Consider the following 21796-nt stretch of genomic DNA (forward strand, 5'->3'; position numbering starts at 1 on the left):
GTTCTTAAAATAATAGAGGGGAAGTCACCTCCAACAAACCCTATAATTGTACTTATGACTCATTTAAAAATTTATATAACAACAATATCCATACATTTTTTAAAATAATTTTTATTTTTATTTTTTACTTTTTAATCACACTACCTAATTTATTATTTTATTATTAGGCTTATTAGTTTACTCACTAATGGGTTGTTATCGGATCTCATAAATAATCAATTTTAAAATTTTATATTTGAGAATTATCTTTCAATTTTTTCTTTCATCTTTCAAGATATATAAATAATGACGAAATGTTTTTTTATTATAAATAAAAAATACGAAATAAAAAAAATCCAATAGGTGAAATTGATACATGATAATAACGAGCGAGACTACCCAGTGTCAATTGTGAATTGTCAATATTATAGTATATTAGTTTATGTGTCAGAGAGTTAGCACACCTACCTATATTTGAAAAAAAAATACACAGAGTTTTTCATTCTTTTTATGAAAAAGATAAGTTTATCTGCTCGATCTGAATTTAATTACTATAAGTATATTTAATTATTACGCGGCTAAAATACAAAGTGTAGAATCCTCTGCAATTGTACAGATCTGTAGTCAAATAAAAACGCAATACTAAATAATAATTAAATAAATTTATAAAGACCTGAGTACGATTGATTCGGAATACGCTACGTGGATTCACTCGATTCGGTACGAGGCGCACAAGCGACAAAATAAAGTTTATATATATATAATAATAAAGAGTCTGATAGAAAACTGAAAAGAAAAGGCACACGAAAAAGAATAATGGAGTCCTTAGACTAACATCATTTACTATGCAACAAACAAGGTATGATAACGATTCCATGCCTAAAGAAAGAGAAAGTATTTTACAATATATAAAAAATAGAAGATAATTAATGTGATAAAAAAAATATTGATATTATACAAAAGAAAAATCTTGTACAAATAACATAATTAAAAAAGATATAGTGTTCCATAAAGAAGAAAAGAATAGACTTTTGAAATCACTGTTTCCTATCTGTGAAATTGGTTTTTAAGAACGTCTAAGCATACTAATGACGAAATTTGAAACATGGAAAATAGTTGTTGCACTTGTAACGTATAAAATTGTTCTTTTTTTTAATCCTGAAAAAGCGAACGTGTGCAACATCTGTTGATGTTTAAATAATTTCATGCATGCATTTTAATTATGGTGAAGAATGATGCGCCTCAAAAATTGACGGTCAGTTAATATTATAAGCAATACTTTATACTTTTGGCGGCCAATATAATATTTGGTGAACCAAACAAGGGTGGCATACGGCAGAGAACAACGGAACAAAGAAAAACCCAAGTGGATAGATAGCTGAAATGCCGAATGATCCACAAGATTATATTGCGTAAACCATGGTAACATATAATTCTCTCTCTTTCTTCCTAAACCAAGGAATCTTAAAACTGCATCAAGAAATTTCTGCATCAACTAACATTTTTTCCTCTTGAAGGAAAGAAGCCAAACAGAATCAAACAACTTGTCTCCAAACCAAGAAATTTAATTAAATTCAATAATAGACAATTTGAACCAAGCATAGAACAATTCACCGTATGACTACTATATATGAATTTTATTAATTGATATTAGTAAAATCCATCCCGTATGTAAGAAAAAAACAGAAGGGGATAGAGCTATAGAAGTCACAAACTGTTACAGTTAACAGATTTTTAAGTTTTAACCCTCACATTAGCAAATTAAAATAATAAAAAAAAGGCGAAAAAAAGTCAAAATTCTATGGGTTATCGTCATCATGAAACACCACTGTCAAACCAGTCACGACCTTAACGCCAGGCAGCGAAGCCTTGGGCTTCAGCTCCGGCGGCTTCCATTCTATCACCGCCTTGTTGTCTTCACCGGAACTCGCTGACTCGGCGGCGACACAGTTTTCCTTGGAAAGAGTTAGTTCTTCTTCCTTCTTCTCCTCTTTCATGAGCGCAGTAGTAGTTCGCGTGTACGGAGAGAGCCACTTGGCTTTCACATATTCCGCTCTCCTCCACGGCGGAACATGCATTCCCTTCTTCTTCAGACTCTGCTTCGCTGCCTCCGAGACTATGGCTACGATGCTCTGCAATCGCTCGCACGTGCCAACGAATATGTACGGAAGGTTCTGGAGAATCGTTTTGTAAGCTTTGGTAGATCGAGCAATCTCGAATTCTGACCTAAAGTCAATGTCAATTAGAAACCTCTCTTTCCCCGTCCTTACATCTATGTATTCATATTCCCCTGCACAGAATCATGTATACTAATTGAAAACCCTAAACACAACAAAAAATTACGCCAATTAACCTCTAATTCTAAATCACCGATTCCACAATTAGAAATAGAAAGTACCAGCGGGACAAGAGGGGGATTTCTCCCAGCGAGATTTGCAAATCGAAGCATCGTATCCAAGGGATAATAATCCTTCCGTGATAAGCTTTCTGCAGAAATTGTCCTTGCGCTTGCAGATCTTGTTCCTTTCAACGATCTTCGCAGTGTCCGCGAGCAAATTCCTCTCCCGCACGCTCGCACACGCTACCAGGCCCTGTCCAAAGCGGAAAGGAAAAAAAAGCGTTCAGAACCATTTCTGAATTTCTAATTTCAAATTACGGAAGACGCTCGAACCAGCGTTTACCTTGAGAGCTTCACACGCCTCGCCGGAGGAATAATTGGAGTCGCTGAGCGAGTTTGAGTCTTCGTCAGAGCTATCGTCGTAGCTCCTATTGAAGCAGTTACAGCGGTTGCGGTGCGAAGCGGAGTTCTTCTCGTGACTCTCCTCGATGAAACTCTGCACCATTCTCGCCAGACACGCCGAGCTCGGTTCGAATTCGCCGGAACCGTGGACGCCAACGCCATCCTTGTAAAAATGCTGTTCCTCGCCACCGGAGAGCTTCTCCGGCGCCGAATTTCTCAGAACGCCGGAGAATTGCCGCTCGAGGAGCCGCTTCAGCCGCGACTTAACAACCGGCTTTGCCAGCTCAAGCCGAACCCCCTCGGACGGTACCTGAGAATCGATAGGCTGAATTTTCATCGGAAAAGGCATCGTGGATGATGGCTCAGAACGGAATCTCACGCTCTCAGTATCACTGGTTCGTCTTTTCCACTACCGATCCTTGAGCTTAATTTTTAATCCAAGTCAGAAAACTCAGAAGAGAAGACAGAACAGAACTGTGTAAAGTAATTAAACCTCTGAACTCTGCACAATCACCTTTCTCGATTCTCCTCCCTCGTTTTTAAAATTTTGAGGACGAAGAAATAAAGTTAAAAAAAAAAAAGAAAAAAGAGAAAGAAATAAATAAATAAAGTTCTGCCAAAACTGTAGACGCTGAAATCAGAGCAAGTCTCTTGAATTATTTTATAGTCACAATCTGCCTGGGACTAGCGAGATGAAGCATGGAATAACTTGAAAACTATGCTAAGTAAAGTCGCTTTTGCTTAGGGTTTGTATTTTGTACTAGCAGATACGGTTCCAGTTCCCAAAGAAGCAGCGGCACGACAACGTCAATCGGATCCCGAGGCCAGAAGCCACCGCCGGAGCCTTCATTTTGCCGGCGACGCGGGTAGGTTGAAGCGAGGGACGTGTTTGGTTGCGTGAGGCAATGGGTTTCGTGAATGAGACGGCGAGAGAAGAGGATAAAGAGCAGATGAGAGAGCGTAGACTTATATAAAGGGAAGGAAGACAAAAATGCGATGACTTGGGACGGAACTGCCACGTGCGATCCTACGTGGCGAAACGCGAGAAGCGTCATGGCGAAGTGCCTTGTTGCGTGTCGAGGTTTGGGGTTTGAACCGGGTTTTGCTTCGTGATCTCGGCCCGCGGAACCACGTTACGTCAGGGGCGTGGGTGGGAAATGGCGAAAATGTCCTCGTCCCTTTCGAAAGCCTCGTGACGCGTCACGCGTATGCTCTCGGGAGCAGCCTCACGACAGTGGCATGGCCGTGGTGGAAATCCCAAACCCTTTTCGGTTTCGTGCCTGTGTTTATGGTTTCTGCAATCATTTATTCTCGTAACTTTTTTAACAAAATTTTAATGTAGTATGTTGTAGGGAAAGCATTTCAAAATGATTCACATTTCAGCATTACAAAAATCATATTGCCCGTGTTTTGAATTTTTAATAAACATTTTTTTTGGTCAAAAAAATAAATATTATTTTTTGCAATTTTTTCTTAGATAAATAATCAATGGAGTAAATTTTCAGTATTATATATGAATTTTAGCAACATTAACCCTCCTTTACAATATTTGGTTGATACTTCTTCCGTTTTTTTTAAGTGTCGACAGTCGATCTTTATGGAAGAAAATTACTCCTGATTTCAGTAGTTGATGGAAAAATGTTGTCATGGAGTCGTCGATATTTTCTAGTTCAAATATAATTAAAATAATTAAGAATGTGAATTAAGAATGTTAGCTAATTTTTATTTGATTTCATTTAAAAAAAACGTTATTTCTTAAATTACTCTTTACGCTGGTTAGTGGAACACTTTAATTTTATGGGAACATTTTTTCTCCATTCCGAAAGTTGTCATTGATACCACGAAAATCTATTGAGTTATTGAAAATAAATATGAATTAAATAAATAAAATTTTAAGATGAGTTTATTTAATAAAATAAAATGTGTTAAGATTTTGCTTCATTTTAAATCACTATACACCATTTTTAAAATTTGTTTAATGTAACACCGTGCATTTTGTGAGATATTGTTATTTTATTTAATCCTATGTTGTTGTGATTTAATTGTTTAATTATTGAGAACTTTAAGAATTTATGAATTCTAATGAGTTTTAGGCATTTATGAGTTATTTTGAACAGATGTCAAGTTGACCAGTTTTAGAAAAGTATATAAGGTTTTTTTCTTAAATTTGAATTTTATAAGTTTATTCTTAAAAAATTTATAGAGAAGTTAGAGAGAGAAACTTTAGAATTTGAAATTTGTCTTTCTTCTTCTTAGTCTTCTGAGAGTGTAGAGAAACTTCTTTGATTGTAATTGAGCATCTCAGAGGATGTTGAAGAGTATTAGAGATGAGAATCGAGTGGTGGTGGGCTCGGAGGGGTCTCCCTTTTCTATTTTCTTCTCTTCTAGTTGATTCGGAGGTGAGGGAAGCTAAAACATTATTTTTTTATGATCTTTAGAGTTGTATGTTGCTTGAATTTCACCCAATTCATGGTTGTGTTGATGATAAGGAGATGAAATTATCATGTGTGCATTTTTTGTTGTTTTTGACCTTGTTGGGGACAAAATTGATGTCTTGATCATATAATTGTTGCATGTTGTTGTTCTTGTTGGAATTTGAGTATTTATGAAGTGTATATGTGATTTTTGGTGTTGCATGTTAGATTTTCCTAAGTTTTAAGTGTGGGTGAACCAATTTGTGAATCTATGAAGTATAAAATTCATTATCACATCGGACACAACTTCGAGGCGTCAAGCATGATATACATTGAATTTAACTAATGAAAAGAAATATCAAATAATTTTCAATTTTAAAAAAAAAATTGTAGATTTGATCTATGCAATAAGAACTTTAATTTCAACGGTTAGATCATTGAAATTTGATGTAAAACACGAGTTATTGAATGAAATAAGTATAGGTATACTTATTTATGGAGTAAACGAATCCTTCATATATATATATATATATATATATATATATATATATATATATATATGGGTAATGATACTAGATATTGATAAACCATGAGTAATTTCCTTCGCTCCCTTTCCCGTCGTCTTACTATCAAAGCTTCTTCCTCCTCGTCTTCTTCTTCTAAAAATCTGCTCACAGAGCAACACCAATCTACGGAGGAAGTACCTCCTAAAAACAATATCTTCGAAGAGGAAGTCTGCTTTGAAGATATCAATCAAGCAATCGATAACTGGGAAATCCCTAAAATCCCTCAGGATGATCTTTACATCCCTGATGAAAACAAACATGTCCGTAGTTCTGATTATATCATCAAGACTGCCGAAAATAACATCCCTTTGGACCCCCAAACTGGTGAAGAATTCCACCTCCTCACAAAACAATCAATTACTGAGCATTCTATGAAGTATAAATACCTCCATATAGGATGTGTCCAAGTAGCTGTCAAACCTCTCATCAGAGAAGGGCTTAATGCCTCAATCCTTATGTGTCTTAGAGATATTAGGCACAATGACTTCCACGATTCTCTTATAGGAACCGTAGAAACAAGCTTAGGACATGGTCCTGTCTATTTCAATTGTTTCCCTAACAAAACTGTGAGTCTTTTAGACAGAAATGTTCTAGATTCGCTGTTTTTAAACATCAGACTGCATGGGTTGGACATGAAAGAAGGATCTATCCCTGCAGCCCTTCTTTACAGAATCCAATACAAAGTCATGAACACTTGTAATTCAAGGGTTCTGCTTAAAACAACTAATCGGGAAACTACTTTGTTTGTCACAGACATGACAAAAGCCAACGTGGCCGTTCCCAAACTCATAAAATGGGATGAGGTTGAATTACCTACATCCTGGCAAATTGATAGAGCAACCCCAACTTTACCTAGACAAGCCCCAGAATTCCAAGAAATTAGGCAGTCTAAGGCTGGTAAGGTAGAAATCATCTTTGACCGGAGAAATTCTTTCTCTTCAAGATCAAAAGCTACTAGATCGGAGTACAATAGTGCTAGAAGGTCTTTTTCTGTAGCCTCTCAATCTTTTAAGGACTCTGCTCCTAGAATCATTATTCCTGAAACCAACCTTCAAGGATTAGACAATTCTTCGTCTGTTCCTAGAACAATCTACAGTAGGGCTGAGGAAGAAACCTCATGTGAAATCCATTCCCCTACTCAATCTGAAATGCAATATGGTCACTTATGAATAAGTACACCATAGACAAACCTTCCCTTCAAAAGGAATTCTACTCTGATGTTTGGACAACTCAGAGAAAATGGTTTCTTAACAGTTTTAAGGGTGACCGTAGGTCAGAAATCATAGATTTGTTCTATACTTTTCTTAACAATGTCCAAACCCATGTGTGTTTCTTCGATTGGTTAAATGTCTACCTTCGTAGAAACAATATCTATCCTCCTTGGACTATTACCATCACAGAAGACCTTTCTGTTAATACACTTACTGTGTGGCACCGAAAGGATGGTAAGTTGGTTAAATCTGACCTTCCGCCTAACAGTAGTTATCACATCCCGAACTTAGAGGATAAGTATTTAGCTTCACCTTTTAAGTATAAATCGGATGAAACCGTAGGAGCTCAGGATATTAGAGCCCTTATGGAACAAAACAACTACACCAACAAGTATCTCCAGGTTTTAGGAGAAAATCTTGAAAGAAAATCCTTGTCCTCTGGTACTAAGGATGATGAATCAGTTACCAAACCCTTGTTTAAACCTTTTAGTCTTTCTAGTCAGACTAAAAATAAATTTAGGGCCATCCATCTTAATTGGACTAAAACTTTAGAAGATTCTAAAGGAGTCAAGGATAACTCTATTGTTATTCCAGATACCCCTGGTTCATCACAAGTCGGATCTGTCAAGATAGGACCTGTTACTAGGAGTACCTCTCAAAGAGAACAATCTCTTAGGATTAACAAATTAGGAACCTCCTCTATAGGTTCTGACTCTGAAGACACTGAACCCAGTAATAAGTCCGCTCTTCAGGTTAATCCTGTTATTACTAAGGTTGTCAACTGGAAGCAGCCTTCTAAGCTTTATTATAATCGGGCCACAGCCCCTGACCTCCTTCTTGAGGAAAAGAATGATCAAAGTTTCCGGTCATTCAGTGCTACCAACATCTATGAGTGGAACATAGATGGTTTAACCGAGTATAATATCCTTAATACTCTTCAACATATGACAATGGTTTCTACAGCATATCAAACTGCTCTCGATAGTGCTGATGAAGCTATTGTTGAGATTTTAACGTCCGGATTTTTTGGGCAACTCAAAGGTTGGTGGGATAATTATGTTTCTAGAGAAGAGAAACATGAGATCCCTACAGCAATCAAAACTGATGCTGAAGGTAATCTCATCACCACAACTAAGGGTGAGTCGATCCCTGATGCTGTCAATACTCTTATCATGGCCATCATCAAACATTTTATCGGAGATCCTAGCATCTGGAAAGACCGATCTGGTGAACTCCTATCCAATCTTAAGTGTAGAACTTTGGGAGATTTTAGGTGGTATAAGGACACCTTCCTTACTAGAGTTTATACACGGGATGATAGTAATCAACCTTTCTGGAAAGAAAAAATCCTAGCTGGTCTTCCAAAGTCTTTAGGAGTTAAGGTTAGAGAAAAAATACGATCCCAGTTTAATGGTGACATCCCTTACGACCAGTTAAGTTATGGTAATCTCATAACTTATGTCCAAAGAGTAGCCCTCAAAATCTGTCAAGATGACAAAATCCAAAACCAACTGGCCAAAGAAAAGGCCCAAAACCGCAAGGATTTAGGAAATTTTTGCCAGCAATTTGGTCTTCCCTGCTCTAAGGATTCTACTAAGACCCACAAGCGCAGAAAACCTTCTCAGCCCTTGCTGGGTAAAACCCAAAAACCTAGACCAAAGATCTCTAGGACTAAGGTTCGACATTCTAATCCCAGAACCGGTAGGCCTCCTGCTGTCAAAACCACCCCTCAGGGCTCCAATTTCCCAAATAATTTTAGGGAAACCAGGACTTGTTTTAAATGTGGCCGCAAAGGTCACTTAGCAAAGTTCTGTAGAATCTCCTCTAAAGTTAGAGAACTCAATCTTGATCCTACTATCCAGGATCAGTTAAACAATCTCTTGATCAACTCATCTGATAACAGTGATGAAGATGTTCATAATCAAATGTCCTCTTCCGAAGATGATCAAGCCGATGACGACCTTTCCTCCACCAGTGATGAAGGCTCCGACTCTCCTCTCATCAATGTCATTCACAATGATGAGCAAAATCTTCTCCTCGATGTTTTAAAATCTATTCAAGATCCACATGAAAGGGATGAGTATCTTGAAAAACTCAAGCAGATCCTGCGCAAGCCTAACAATTCTCAACTTGATAATAGGTTTGTCAACAATAGGTTTGTCAACAACAGGTTTGATCTCACTCAAACCCTCAAGAGCCTAGAAAAATCTGCAGCTAAGCCGGTTACTATTCAGGATCTGCAGATCGAAATCAGTTCCCTAAAAACTGAGGTCCGAGATCTCAAAAAGAAGCAACAGTTACATGAGACCTTTATATCTCAGATAACTGAAGCTTTTTCTGATGACATGGTTCAGCCGGAACATAACAATCACGAGGAGGACCATGATTCTGATCATGATTCCGCAGATACTCTCTTCAATGCTTTGATTAATCAATGTAGCATCCAGAAATTTTATATTGATGTTACTATTCTTATCGAAGATTTTGTCTTAAAAACAATTGCTCTGTTTGATACTGGAGCCGATTCCAATTGTATTTTGGAAGGACTTATCCCAACCAAATACTTTTATAAAACCTCCGAAAAGCTTAGGACGGCTAGTGGATCACGGCTTGAAATCCAGTATAAGCTTCCTTCGGCAATTATCAAAAATGATAATCTCCAAGTTGAGACCCCTTTTCTCTTGGTAAAAAACCTTAAGAATGATGTAATTCTAGGAACACCATTTATTAAATCAATTTTTCCAATCAACATTTCTAGTGAAGGAATCTCTACCCAACACTTAGGAAAAACAATTACATTCAAATTCCTCAATCGACCTCTCCATCGAAGCCTCAATCAGATTGATCAGAAACTCAACCAGATCAATTTTCTTAAAGAAGAAATCTCTTTCAAACATATTGAAAGCCAACTTTCTCAACCCTTCATCAAACAAAAGATCATGAGTCTCCATGATCGTTTTCAAAACAACGTATGTTCTGATCTTCCTAATGCCTTTTGGGACAGGAAAAAACATATGGTAAGTCTCCCTTATGAAAAGGATTTTTCCGATAGACAAATCCCGACCAAAGATCGGCCAATCCAAATGAGTCATGAGCTTGTCAAACACTGTCAACAAGAGATCAAAGATCTTCTCTCCAAAGGTTTAATCAAGAAAAGCAAGAGCCCTTGGTCTTGTGCAGCCTTTTATGTTAACAAGGCTTCTGAAATCGAGCGTGGTGCTCCCAGATTGGTTATCAATTATAAACCTCTCAATCAAGCTCTTCAATGGATTAGATATCCGATTCCCAATAAGAAAGATCTTCTTGCCCGATTACATTCAGGAAAGATCTTTTCAAAATTTGACATGAAATCTGGATTTTGGCAAATCCAAATCAATCCTGGTGACTGCTATAAGACAGCTTTCACTGTTCCGTTTGGGCAATACGAATGGAACGTAATGCCTTTTGGTCTTAAGAATGCTCCTTCAGAGTTTCAGAACATCATGAATGATATTTTCAATCCTTATTCAAATTTTTGCATTGTCTATATTGATGATGTTCTTATTTTTTCTACATCCATTGATCAACATTTCAAGCATCTTGAGATATTCTTCAATGTTATCAAACGAAACGGCCTTGCTGTTTCCAAAACTAAAATCTGCCTCTTCCAGACAAAAATCAAGTTCCTTGGTCATGAAATCTTTCAGGGAACTATCCGACCAATTTGTCGAGTCATAGAGTTTGCTGATAAATTTCCAAATCAGATTCTTGAGAAAACCCAACTCCAGAGGTTTTTAGGGTGTTTAAATTATGTTTCTGATTTTTTCCCACAACTCAGTAACATCACCAAACCCCTTCATGAAAGACTCAAGAAATCTCCTCCGCCATGGACCGATGTCCATACCAATATTGTAAAACAGATCAGACAACAGGTTAAAGTTTTACCCTGCCTATACCTACCCAATCCCGATCTTCCAAAAATTGTTGAAACAGATGCCTCTGACATTGGTTATGGGGGTGTTCTCAAACAACGCATGCATCACACTGAAAATTGCATTGCTTTTACATCTAAACATTGGAACAAGGCCCAGCAGAATTACTCTACTATTAAAAAAGAAGTGTTGGCCATTGTTCTATGCATTTCAAAATTTCAATCTGATTTGTTAAATCAAAGATTTTTAGTCCGGGTTGATTGTAAATCAGCCAAAGATATTTTACAGAAAGATGTAAAAAAATTAGCATCAAAACAAATTTTTGCTAGATGGCAAGCTATTTTAAGTGTTTTTGATTTTGATATTGAATTTATCAAAGGCACCTCAAACACTTTACCTGACTATCTTACCCGTGAATTCCTACAGGGCAAGACAGAATGAAATGACGCCAAAATTAAGGCTTCGATCAACCTCTTCCAGGGGAAGGGGAAGGGGAAAAGGATTAATTTTGGGCAAGCCAAACCGCCCAGAAAAATCATCATCCTCTGCAGAGGATATCCAATCAATCAAGGTCTCCTCCGAGACCTCTAAGAAAGGGTCATCTACCCAAGCTGAGTCATCTACTCAGCAGGCCATTGTAAAATTTGGGTCATCTACCCAGCAGACCAAGCCATCTGACTATGCCATGGCTTTACCAGCCCTTCAAGCCCTTCAAGATTGTGGGCTTACCAATCTCCCTTCCAAATCATGGAAACAAATATTTTCAGAAGAACCTAATGAACTCTTCTGGGACCAAAACCTGAAATCAATTATTTCAGAAATAGCCAAATCCAAAATCACCTTGCAACCAAAAGAGTTGGTTGAGCAGCCTCGGCCAATTACCCAAAAACAACCGTCTTCCTATCAACTGAAAGAAGGAAGATTTTATCCAACAATCCAAATGGAGCCCGAATTCTGGGATCCAAATCCAAATAAAATTTGTGAAATCATCTTTCCGCCAAGTTTTCTATTTAAACCCCTGAGTCTTAATAAGACCAGGACATTTTATGAATTTATTTTGGTGGATACTAAATCTGTTTCTGTAAAACACCATTTTCAAAAGGGGGATAACCAGTTTATCACCCATTCAACATTTCAAATTCTTAAAGTTCTAACTTTCAAAGATTTTGAAAACAAACCAAATCAAGTCAGGAAGTTTTCCCAGCCTTTTGATCCGATAGGATATAACTACTGGGATTACATTAATGCTTGGACTTATGTTTCCTGGTTACAGAACAAAAATCATAAGCATTCTTGGCTTATCTATTTTAAACAAAAAATCCGATATTTCTTCCCTCAGTGGTTTTCTGAATGGTGGGAATATTTTGGACCGATTCAAAGCATCCTTCCCCAGGACATCAAAGAAGGATACAATCAATTTAAATCAAGGTTTGAAGAAGGAAATAGTGCAATTCATCCTTCTCTTCACTTCTTTTCAAAATTTTCCCTGTCCTGGATTTTTGCCTGGCAACATCAATATAAGAAGAATTCAAAGCTTCTTCCTATCCTGGGGAAACAAGCCTCAGTCAAATGGTGGGATCAATTTGACGCATCCCGGGCAAATACTCAAGGAGTGGCTCTATGGTTTCAAAAGAACCCAAAGAGTCTTAAAGCTGTCGATCCAGAAACCTGCCAGTTTCTCAACCGGAAAGCTAAAATCGTTGCCGCACTTGCAGCCGCAACCAATGATGAAGCTTTAACCACAAATCTTCATCAAATTCTTGATCTCCTACAGACAGACTCAGAAACCAGTTCGTCAAAAGGAAAAACTAAAAAGGAAGTCTCTTCACCATCTTCCTCATCCGGATCATATTTCCAGAATGAAGATGACTGCTTTGGTATCAATCTTAATGAAGCATCTGAAGAAGACTAGATTACTTCAATCTTCAAGATTATCCAGAATTATTATGATAATTTTGTTAAGAGGAGGACATGTCCATGTTACAACTTGGGAGTTCCCTGCTCCACATTTCATCATCGTCACTTATCGATATTACTCCCAGACTATGACCATGGTCATCCACCCAATCTGAAGAAGTCAATCAAAAGTCAACAATCACTGCTCCTTTTGCAGAAAGGAATTGTTCACTGTAGCGGAAGCGGAAGTGCACTGTTCACTGTAGCGGAAGACTTCATTTTACTGTTGTAATAGTAACTTTAGTTTTCCTATAAATTTGTATCCTGCCCACATTAGGAGGTAGAACTTGTAATCGAGAGATATCTCCGTGTAAGAGAGCCTAGAGTGAGAAACTCCTCCTTCTCTCTTCTCTCTTGCCTTTGTAATTTCTCTTCAATTAATACAACAATTTTGTATTAAACTTATTTTGCATTTCATCTTCATAAAATTTATTGTGAAAACCTGAGATTTGTAAGCCTGATTCGTCAGGTGTGCCCTTGATATCCAGTATTGTGCGGACTACCGCCGAGTAAATCTGGTTCATTGTTGCATGTTCTGCATATTCCTTCTTTCCCCCTTTTTCCCCTTTTTCTCCTAGATCCACTTTGGGACTTCTGGTATATATATATATATATATATATATATATATATATATATATATATATATATATATATATATATATATATATATATACGAGGGGGGTTATAATAACACTAGTGTAACTTTTACTAAGTATTACACCGCTCAATAACTTCATATTAAATGTGAATTTTGTAAATCCAACTGTTAGATTGAAAGTTCATATCTCTTAGATCATATATAAAAAAAATTATATTATTCCAAAATGATTTGATACTTCATTTTTATAAAACAAAATTGACGTAATATATTCATTTTAAAATACACTAAAATATGAACACTTTGATTACCTTCAAGTTGTTGTTCAATTTTAAAAAAATCTAATATACATGTATAAAATGATATGAACTTTCAATCTAACGGTTGAATTTACAATATTCATAATTAATATAAAGTTATTGAGCGGTTAATATTTAGTAAAAGTTACATCGGTGTAATTATAACTCCCCTCTCTCTATATATATATATAGTAAATCATTGGTCTAGATAGTGATCCTATAAAATGATAAATAATTTCAAGATCTTTGGATTAAAGTTATAAAAGTAATTTTAGGAATTTTAATGTGTATTTCAAATTTTAAGATACAAAAGAAAAAATTGTTACTTAAGAGGTAGAAATAATTTTGAGTCACTCTAACCACAATCCAAATGAAGAATTACCACTTAATAGATAAATAAATAAAATGTAACTTTTTCCTTTTAACATGATGTTAACATGTCATTTTCAATGATGTCATAAGTAAAGGTAAGCATAAATCAACTTAACCTATTAATTTAGTTCAACTTGAGATTGATTTAGATGAGTTTAGACGTGGAAATATGATCCAATCCATTTTTAAGATGGGTTTGAATTAAGTTTTAGACCATTCTACTCAATTTGACATATAATATTATTTTATAATCTATAAGTTATTTTAATATAAAAAATTTAATTATAATTTTTATAATGTAATTATTTATTTTTAAATATATTATAAACTATACCTTAATTCAAAATGTATATTTATTTTATCTTATAAATTAATTTTAGAAAATATTAAAATAAATATAGTATAACAAAGTCAAATCAATCCAATCTTTATTTATATATTTTTAATTTTTAATCAAGTCATATTCAAGTTTTAAAAAATAATCTATTAAAAAATTAAATTGAATAAACTCGATTCAATTTAATCCATATCCACTCTTTGTCATTAAAGTTTTAAATCATTAAATTATTTATTTCGAAATGAAAATTACGTAAATCATTAAGTTAAGGATACATAACTAATATGAAAAAAGTTAAAATATCTAAAATTGGTTTTTTACAATCAAAATATTTAAAATTGTTGTTCCTCACTTCTGGTGAAACAAAAAAAATGTCTTTATTATCAATCACATGAGTGAATTAACAATAAAATTTTTTTAACATAATTGGTAGTCTAAAATTTAAATATTATATATAATTACATTAAATATTTTAAAAATTATCGTCAACTAGTCAGAACATTACATATATTGAGAAAAAAATCGGGATCTTATTAAAAAAGGTAAGTATCTTTTTCAATAAGAGAACGAAAAGTTATATATAGGGAATGCTTATTATAAAATAGGAAATTACCAGAATTTTTGTCTAGGACAAAATGAACTATAAAGATAACACAATAATAGTACTACTAGTATCTTTATTTTTTTATAAGTTATTTTTTTTTTAAATATTGTTTTGAAATTGTTTATTACAATGATTAATTTTTAAAATTCCTTAAGTAAAAAATTAAGAAAGTGAATTTTGAATAATTTTAAATGTAATGTTGAGAAAATAATATAAATTATTAACGAATTCAATATTATTATTGAAAATTATAACTTTAATGGAGTAGTTAAAAGAAAAACTACTTTCATACTGTTTGTATGGCATCAACCCTCCCCTCCCTTCTAAACTGTTCTTTTCCATGACAATGTGAGTTAATTTCTTGTTTGTTTATTTTTCAAGAAATAAAAAAAAAAAAAAAGTTACTACTATAAAAGTGGAGACATTCTTATTTTTTTGTGATAGACGTTGTAGTTAGTTAAAAATAGATTATGTCCAAACAAATCATATAATTATTTTTTTTATTAATTAAAAAGGGTTTTAATATGATCTTATTTGATATTTACAACTGTGGGAGGACCTAAATGATGCTCCCTATTAAAGAAAATGAGAGTGGGGTCGAATGAAAAAGGAAAGAAAGTGGTCCTTCTCAATGTTAACGTTTGTGTCAAGAAGGAACCCGCTGTTTTTACCTGTTAACACGGTACCTCTATGTTTGGATCAATAGTGGTGATCGTGCTTTTACTTGGCAGAGAGTTTATAGGTGAATTTTATGAATTCAATTTAACATCACCATCGTATACTTAGGCTAGTTATCTCACTTTTTGAGGTGCTTTTGTTAGAATAGTGAATTAAGCCTAACTCAATCTTACAAAACCGGCTTGTAAGGTGAGGGTTGTTTTCCACTTATATACTATTCAATTGCCTAATCTCTAGTCGATGTGGGACTTGAGTTTTTCCCAATACACCCCCTCACGTCCAACACTATTGGGCTTGGTACGTGGATAAATGGTGGGTGACCCTTTTCAGTGATATAGGATTGGCGGGACTTGGGTTTTTCCCAATACACCCCCTCACGCCTATAAGGCATGCATCAATGGTGGGTGGCCCATTTTTAAAGTGGATCTAAATGGCTCTGATACCATGTTAGAATAGTGGATTGAAGCAACCCTCACCTTACAAGCTGGTTTTGTAGGGTTGAGTTAGGCTTAATCCACTATTCTAACATGGTATCAGAGCCATTTAGATCCACTTTAAAAATGAGCCACCCACCATTGATGCATGCCTCACAGGCATGAGGGGGTGTATTGCGAAAAACCCAAGTCCCGCCAATCCTAGATCATTAAAAAGGGCCACCTACCATTTATCCACGTACCAAGCCCAATAGTGCTGGACGTGAGGGGGTGTATTGGGAAAAACCCAAGTCCCACATCGACTAGAGATTAGGCAATTGAATAGTATATAAGTGGAAAGCAACCCTCACCTTACAAGCCGGTTTTGTAGGGTTGAGTTAGGCTTCAATCCACTATTCTAACAGCCTTCAACCTAGCGAGAAGATTAGTCACTGCACCTCTAACCTAACGAGGAGATTAGTCACTGCTATCGAGAGTGAATACTCCAAGAACGAACCTAAAAAAACAAATATATATATATATATATATATATATATATATATATATATATATATACAATCAGTTAACCGACTTTTTTTTAATATATCATTTTTTTTAGTTCTCTAAATAACCTCACCCCCATTTTATTTATCAAAAGGCTAAAAACTTATTTTGGTCCCTTATAATAATTGTTTGTTTCAATTTAGTCTCGCTTTTATTTTTGGTCTCAATTTGGTCCCTAATAAATTAATTGGTTTCAATGTGGGACTTCCGTCTAAATTATTTAAACGGAGTTAACTGTTGGCCACATGGATGCCACGTAGATGCATAGGTGGACGCCACGTGGATGCCAGATTTATTGAAAACACTTGGAACCAGAACGGCTCGTTCTGAAACCAGAACGGACCGTTTGGGTGCACACTTGGTGAGTTAATTTTGCATCTAAAACGGGTCGTTCCAGATGCAAAATTAACACACGAGTACAAAAAAACGGTCTGTTCTGAAACCAGAACAGTCCGTTCTGAAACCAGAACGGGCTGTTCTGGATGAAGAACAACCCTTTCCAGAACTATAATAATTTTGAAAAGTATTTTTTTATGATAAAATTTTAAAATTACTTATTTTTATAAAATACAATAGTGATAACTTTTCTTTTTTCTCTTTCTGTCTGAAGAAATATTTAAGTGTCACTTAATAATTTTTTGCAACTTATTTAAAATTAGATGAATAAAATGATAAAAATTAATAGGATAAACATAATAAAATTATTAATTTGTTTTCTTTTAGTTTCCTCTAAATTTTTACACTCATTTAAAACAAAAATATTTTATGTTATTTTGAATTAATTTAACGAAGTATCATGATTTTTAATTTTTTAAAAAAATTTATAAATTTGACCTATATATGAAAAGCTTTTTAATTTAACAATTAAATTTTTAAAAATTTGATAGAGAACATTAATTATTAAGTAAAATAAATCTACCAAGACTTAATCTTGAAGTAAGTAAATTTTTTCTTCATTAAAAATGAAGATAATTTTACCACAAAATAAAAAATAATTAAAGAATAAAATAAAATTGTACTAACTGTACTTCGCACCCGGGGTCCTAGCCCGGATTAGTGTTGCAAATAAGTAGCCCCGGGCACGCGGTGCATGACGTCAGCCCGACATTTGAGCGAATCATACCTGATTTTCGAGGATCTCGTCCCAGCCCAGATCCGCCCTTCAATTATATCATATCATATCATGATATATCTTATCTCAAGCCTAAAAGCCCAAGGCAAACCTAGATCACCTCAAGGTACGTGCATTATATATATGAGACTATTACTCATGCAAACCCTAACTTTAGCATCGAAGTCTCTTTTGCAGGTACCTCCCCCATCTCGGAGCACCAATACACCTGGCAAAGGAGGCTCACCGATCTTACCCGGCGGATCAGCTCTACAGCAGATTTCCGGTAAGAACATTTGGCGCCCACCGTGGGGCCGATCAGACCAAGCTCTTATCGGCTACCCGCACGGTCCGTACCAGGAACCGTATCAGACGAGCATCCAAGCAAAATGAGCAACAAACATACAGCTTCAAGAGACTCGAGCCGCGTCACCAATCTGACAATCCTAAAGAACACAACTGCTCGCGCCAAACCCAATGGCGGTACCCCGATCGTCCCTCAGACTCACCACCCGGCCCCGGCGAGACAGTCCGAGACCTGGTAGACCAGGGAGCAGGGCCTAGCCCCCCAAACCAATTAGTAAGCACAATTGCGGGTGGCTTCGCAGGGAGCGGCGCCAGCAGCTCGTCCCGGAAAAAACACCTACGTAAAGTCAATCGCGTACACCCTGCCACGTATACTGTACGCCGAGACTCGCCCACCATATCTTTCACCAACGACGACTACGTCAGAATCAGTCCAAATCAGGACGACCCCATGGTCGTGACAGTAACTTTAGCCAATTGGGAAGTTCGCAGGACCCTAGTCGACCAGGGAAGCTCGGCCGATGTCCTATACTGGCCAACATTCCTCAGGTTAGACATTCCCCACTCTCTCGTACAACCTCACACCGAACCTTTGGTCGGTTTTGCAGGAGCAACCATCCACCCTAGAGGACGAGTGGACCTATTGACGACCTTCGGAACACCGCCGGCCTCCCGGCAAATCCTGGTTCGGTACCTACTGGTGGAGGCCAACTCCACCTATAACACCATCATCGGCAGGTCAACCCTAAACCAACTCGGGGCGGTAGTGTCCACCCCGCATCTTACCATGAAATTTCCGGGGCATGACGGAAAAGTCATCTCCATCAGAGCAAACCAGCAGGAAGCGCGACAATGCTACATAGACAGCCTAGAAACTGCCCTCTCAATCAGACAACACAAAAGCGACTTCACTGTTCTAACCCGTGCTGACCACGAGGAAACCACCGACCTTGATCCGAGATCCGACGCTCACGATGAGCGGCCCAGTCCCGTCGATGAGCTCGAAGATCTCCAAATCGGAAAGCTCCCCAGCCAAACAACAAAGATCAGCAAACAATTAGACCCCAAACTACGACAACAACTCTAGGAAGAAATCCTCAGGAACGCCGATCTCTTCGCTTGGTCCAGCGCTGACATGCTCGGCATAGACACCAACTTCATCTGCCACAGGTTAGCGATACACAAAGAGGCCAAGCCGATCGCACAAAGAAAAAGGAAGGTCGGCGGCGAAAGACGGGATGCCGTCATCATAGAAACTCAGAAATTGCTCAACGCTGGTTTCATCCGGGAAGTCAGGTACACTACCTGGCTGGCAAACGTAGTCCTAGTAAAGAAGAACTCGGGAAAGTGGCGCATGTGCGTCGATTACGCCGACCTCAACAAAGCATGCCCCAAGGACTCGTACCCCTTGCCGAGCATCGATAGGTTAGTCGACGGAGCATCCGGGCATGCCCTCCTCAGCTTCCTCGACGCCTATTCCAGGTACAACCAGATAATGATGTATCCACCGTATGAAGTACACATGTCCTTCATCACTGATCGCGCCAACTACTGTTACCGGGTGATGCCCTTCGGCCTCAAGAACGCAGGGGCAACCTACCAGCGACTGATGGACAAAGCGTTCCACCACCAAATCGGGCGAAACATGGAGGTCTACGTGGACGACATGGTGGTAAAAACCATCTTGGCAACGGACCATGCCTCCGACCTTGCCGAGGTGTTCGCCCAGATCAGAAAGCACAACATGCGTCTCAACCCGGAGAAATGCGTCTTCGGTGTCCGGGGAGGAAGGTTTCTTGGCTTCATGATCACCAGCAGAGGAATCGAAGCCAACCCCGAGAAGTGCGAGGCCATCATACACATGCAAAGCCCACAAACGGTAAAGGAGGTGCAACGCCTGGCCGGACGGCTGGTCTCACTGTCCCGGTTTATCCCCAAACTTGCGGAGAAGGCAGGACCAATTTTCACCCTGCTAAAGAAACCAAAAGACTTCTCGTGGACCGACCAGTGTGAAGCAGCTTTCCAAAGCTTCAAAAATTTCCTCACAACCCCGCCAATCTTGCAAAGGCCGGATCACAACACCGACCTCCTTCTTTACCTGGCAGTGGCAGAAGGCGCCATCAGCGCCGTCATTGTATAAGAGCATCAGAAGGCGCAAACCCCAATCTACTTCATCAGTCGGGTCCTCCAAGACGCAGAAAGAAGGTACCAAATGGTCGAAAAGCTGGCGTTGGCACTGGTCACCGCAGCCCGGCGACTCCGACCTTACTTCCAAAGCCACCAGGTGGTAGTCAAAACCGACTACCCCATCAAACAAATCCTGCGAAATCTTGAGCTTGCCGGACGCATGATTGCCTGGTCAATAGAACTGTCAGAGTTCGGAATCCGGGACGAAAGCCGTGGACCTCTAAAAGCCCAATGTTTGGCCGACTTCGTAGCCGAACTCACGCCGACCACCACAGAAGAACCCCAAGCATGGACCCTCCATGTAGACGGATCCTCCAACTCCAAAGGAGGAGGTGCAGACATCATCCTGGAAGGACCAAACCAAATCACTGTGGAACAATCCCTCAAGTTCAGATTTAAAGCAACTAATAACCAGGCAGAGTACGAAGCTCTCCTCGCCGGACTAAGATTAGCCCGGGACCTCGGAGCTCGAAGAGTAAGCTGCAACAGCGATTCCAAACTCATGGTAGAACAGCTTAGTGGAACGTACCAAGCAAAGGACGCCCTCCTACAGAGATACTATCATATCGCAGCCCAACAGATCTCGTCTTTCGATGAGTTCTCCATAAAACACGTACCGCGAGAGCAGAACACCAGAGTAAACCTACTGTCAAAACTCGCCAGTACCAAAAAGCCCGGGCAACACCGAACCATTATCCAGGAAACCTTGCTCTCACCCAGCCTGGATGATAAAACTGTCAATGTCAACAACAGCGAAGAGCTAGGATGGATGACAGACATATGGAACTACCTAAAAAATGGAGCCCTGCCTACAGATAAGGATGAGGCAAGGAAGGTGAGAATGCGATCAGCAAAGTTCACCATCGTCGACGGTGAATTATTCAAACGCGAAATTTCCACCCCACTGCTCAAATGTTTGACCATATCTCAAGCAGCCTATGTTGTCAAGGAAATTCGTCACGGAATATGCGGAATGCACTCCGGAGCTCGTTCGATGGCAGTCAGGGTACTCCGGGCTGGATACTACTGGCCCACCTTGAAGTCAGATTGCCAAAACTACATCCAAAAATGCAAAGAATGCCAGCAGTTTGGCAACGCGCATCAGCAGCCCCCTGAGGCTCTTCACCACATGATGGCAGCATGGCCTTTCTCCCAGTGGGGAATGGACATCCTTGGGCCTTCCCCCCCCGCGAAGGGTCAGTTAAAGTTTCTCCTAGTGGCAATCGACTACTTCACCAAGTGCGAAAGTTCACATGGAAAAACATTGTTTGCAGATTCGGAATTCCCCACACCATTGTCACTGACAACGGGCGGAAGTTCATCGTAGAAGAATTCGAAGTCTTCTTCCAAGAACTCGGAATCAAGCACTTGCCGACCTCGGTGGAGCACCCCCAAACCAACGGCCAGGCCGAAGCAGCCAATAAGGTCATCCTCCGGGAACTCAAGAAACGGCTAGGGAACGCAAAAGGGGAGTCGCCCGACATGCTTCCTGGCATCCTCTGGGCATACCACTGCACCCCACAGTCAACCACACAAGAAACACCTTACA

At 38.2% G+C, this 21796-nt stretch overlaps 3 protein-coding genes across 3 annotated transcripts; 2 read left to right on the plus strand and 1 right to left on the minus strand.

Annotated features, from left to right (window-relative positions):
* Positions 1-1580: 1580 nt before the first annotated feature.
* On the minus strand, positions 1581-3669 carry LOC109813951 (DNA-directed RNA polymerase subunit beta-beta protein, putative (DUF506)). Its single transcript, XM_020378251.3, has 3 exons — positions 2661-3669; positions 2378-2570; positions 1581-2269 (listed from the first exon to the last, which is right to left on the minus strand). The coding sequence occupies exons 1-3, from the start codon at positions 3066-3068 to the stop codon at positions 1779-1781; spliced, it is 1092 nt and encodes a 363-aa protein (XP_020233840.1). The 5' UTR covers positions 3069-3669; the 3' UTR covers positions 1581-1778.
* Positions 3670-18511: 14842 nt separating this feature from the next.
* LOC145950022 (uncharacterized) lies at positions 18512-19147 on the plus strand. The gene has a single exon (XM_083060935.1). The coding sequence runs from the start codon at positions 18512-18514 to the stop codon at positions 19145-19147; it is 636 nt and encodes a 211-aa protein (XP_082917061.1).
* Positions 19148-20272: 1125 nt separating this feature from the next.
* LOC145950023 (uncharacterized) lies at positions 20273-21574 on the plus strand. Its single transcript, XM_083060936.1, has one exon. The coding sequence runs from the start codon at positions 20273-20275 to the stop codon at positions 21572-21574; it is 1302 nt and encodes a 433-aa protein (XP_082917062.1).
* The last annotated feature ends 222 nt before the right edge of the window (positions 21575-21796 follow it).

Source organism: Cajanus cajan, chromosome 7, assembly GCF_000230855.2.
Source record: "Cajanus cajan strain Asha chromosome 7, NIPB_CcT2T_4, whole genome shotgun sequence".
Lineage (NCBI taxonomy): Eukaryota > Viridiplantae > Streptophyta > Magnoliopsida > Fabales > Fabaceae > Cajanus > Cajanus cajan.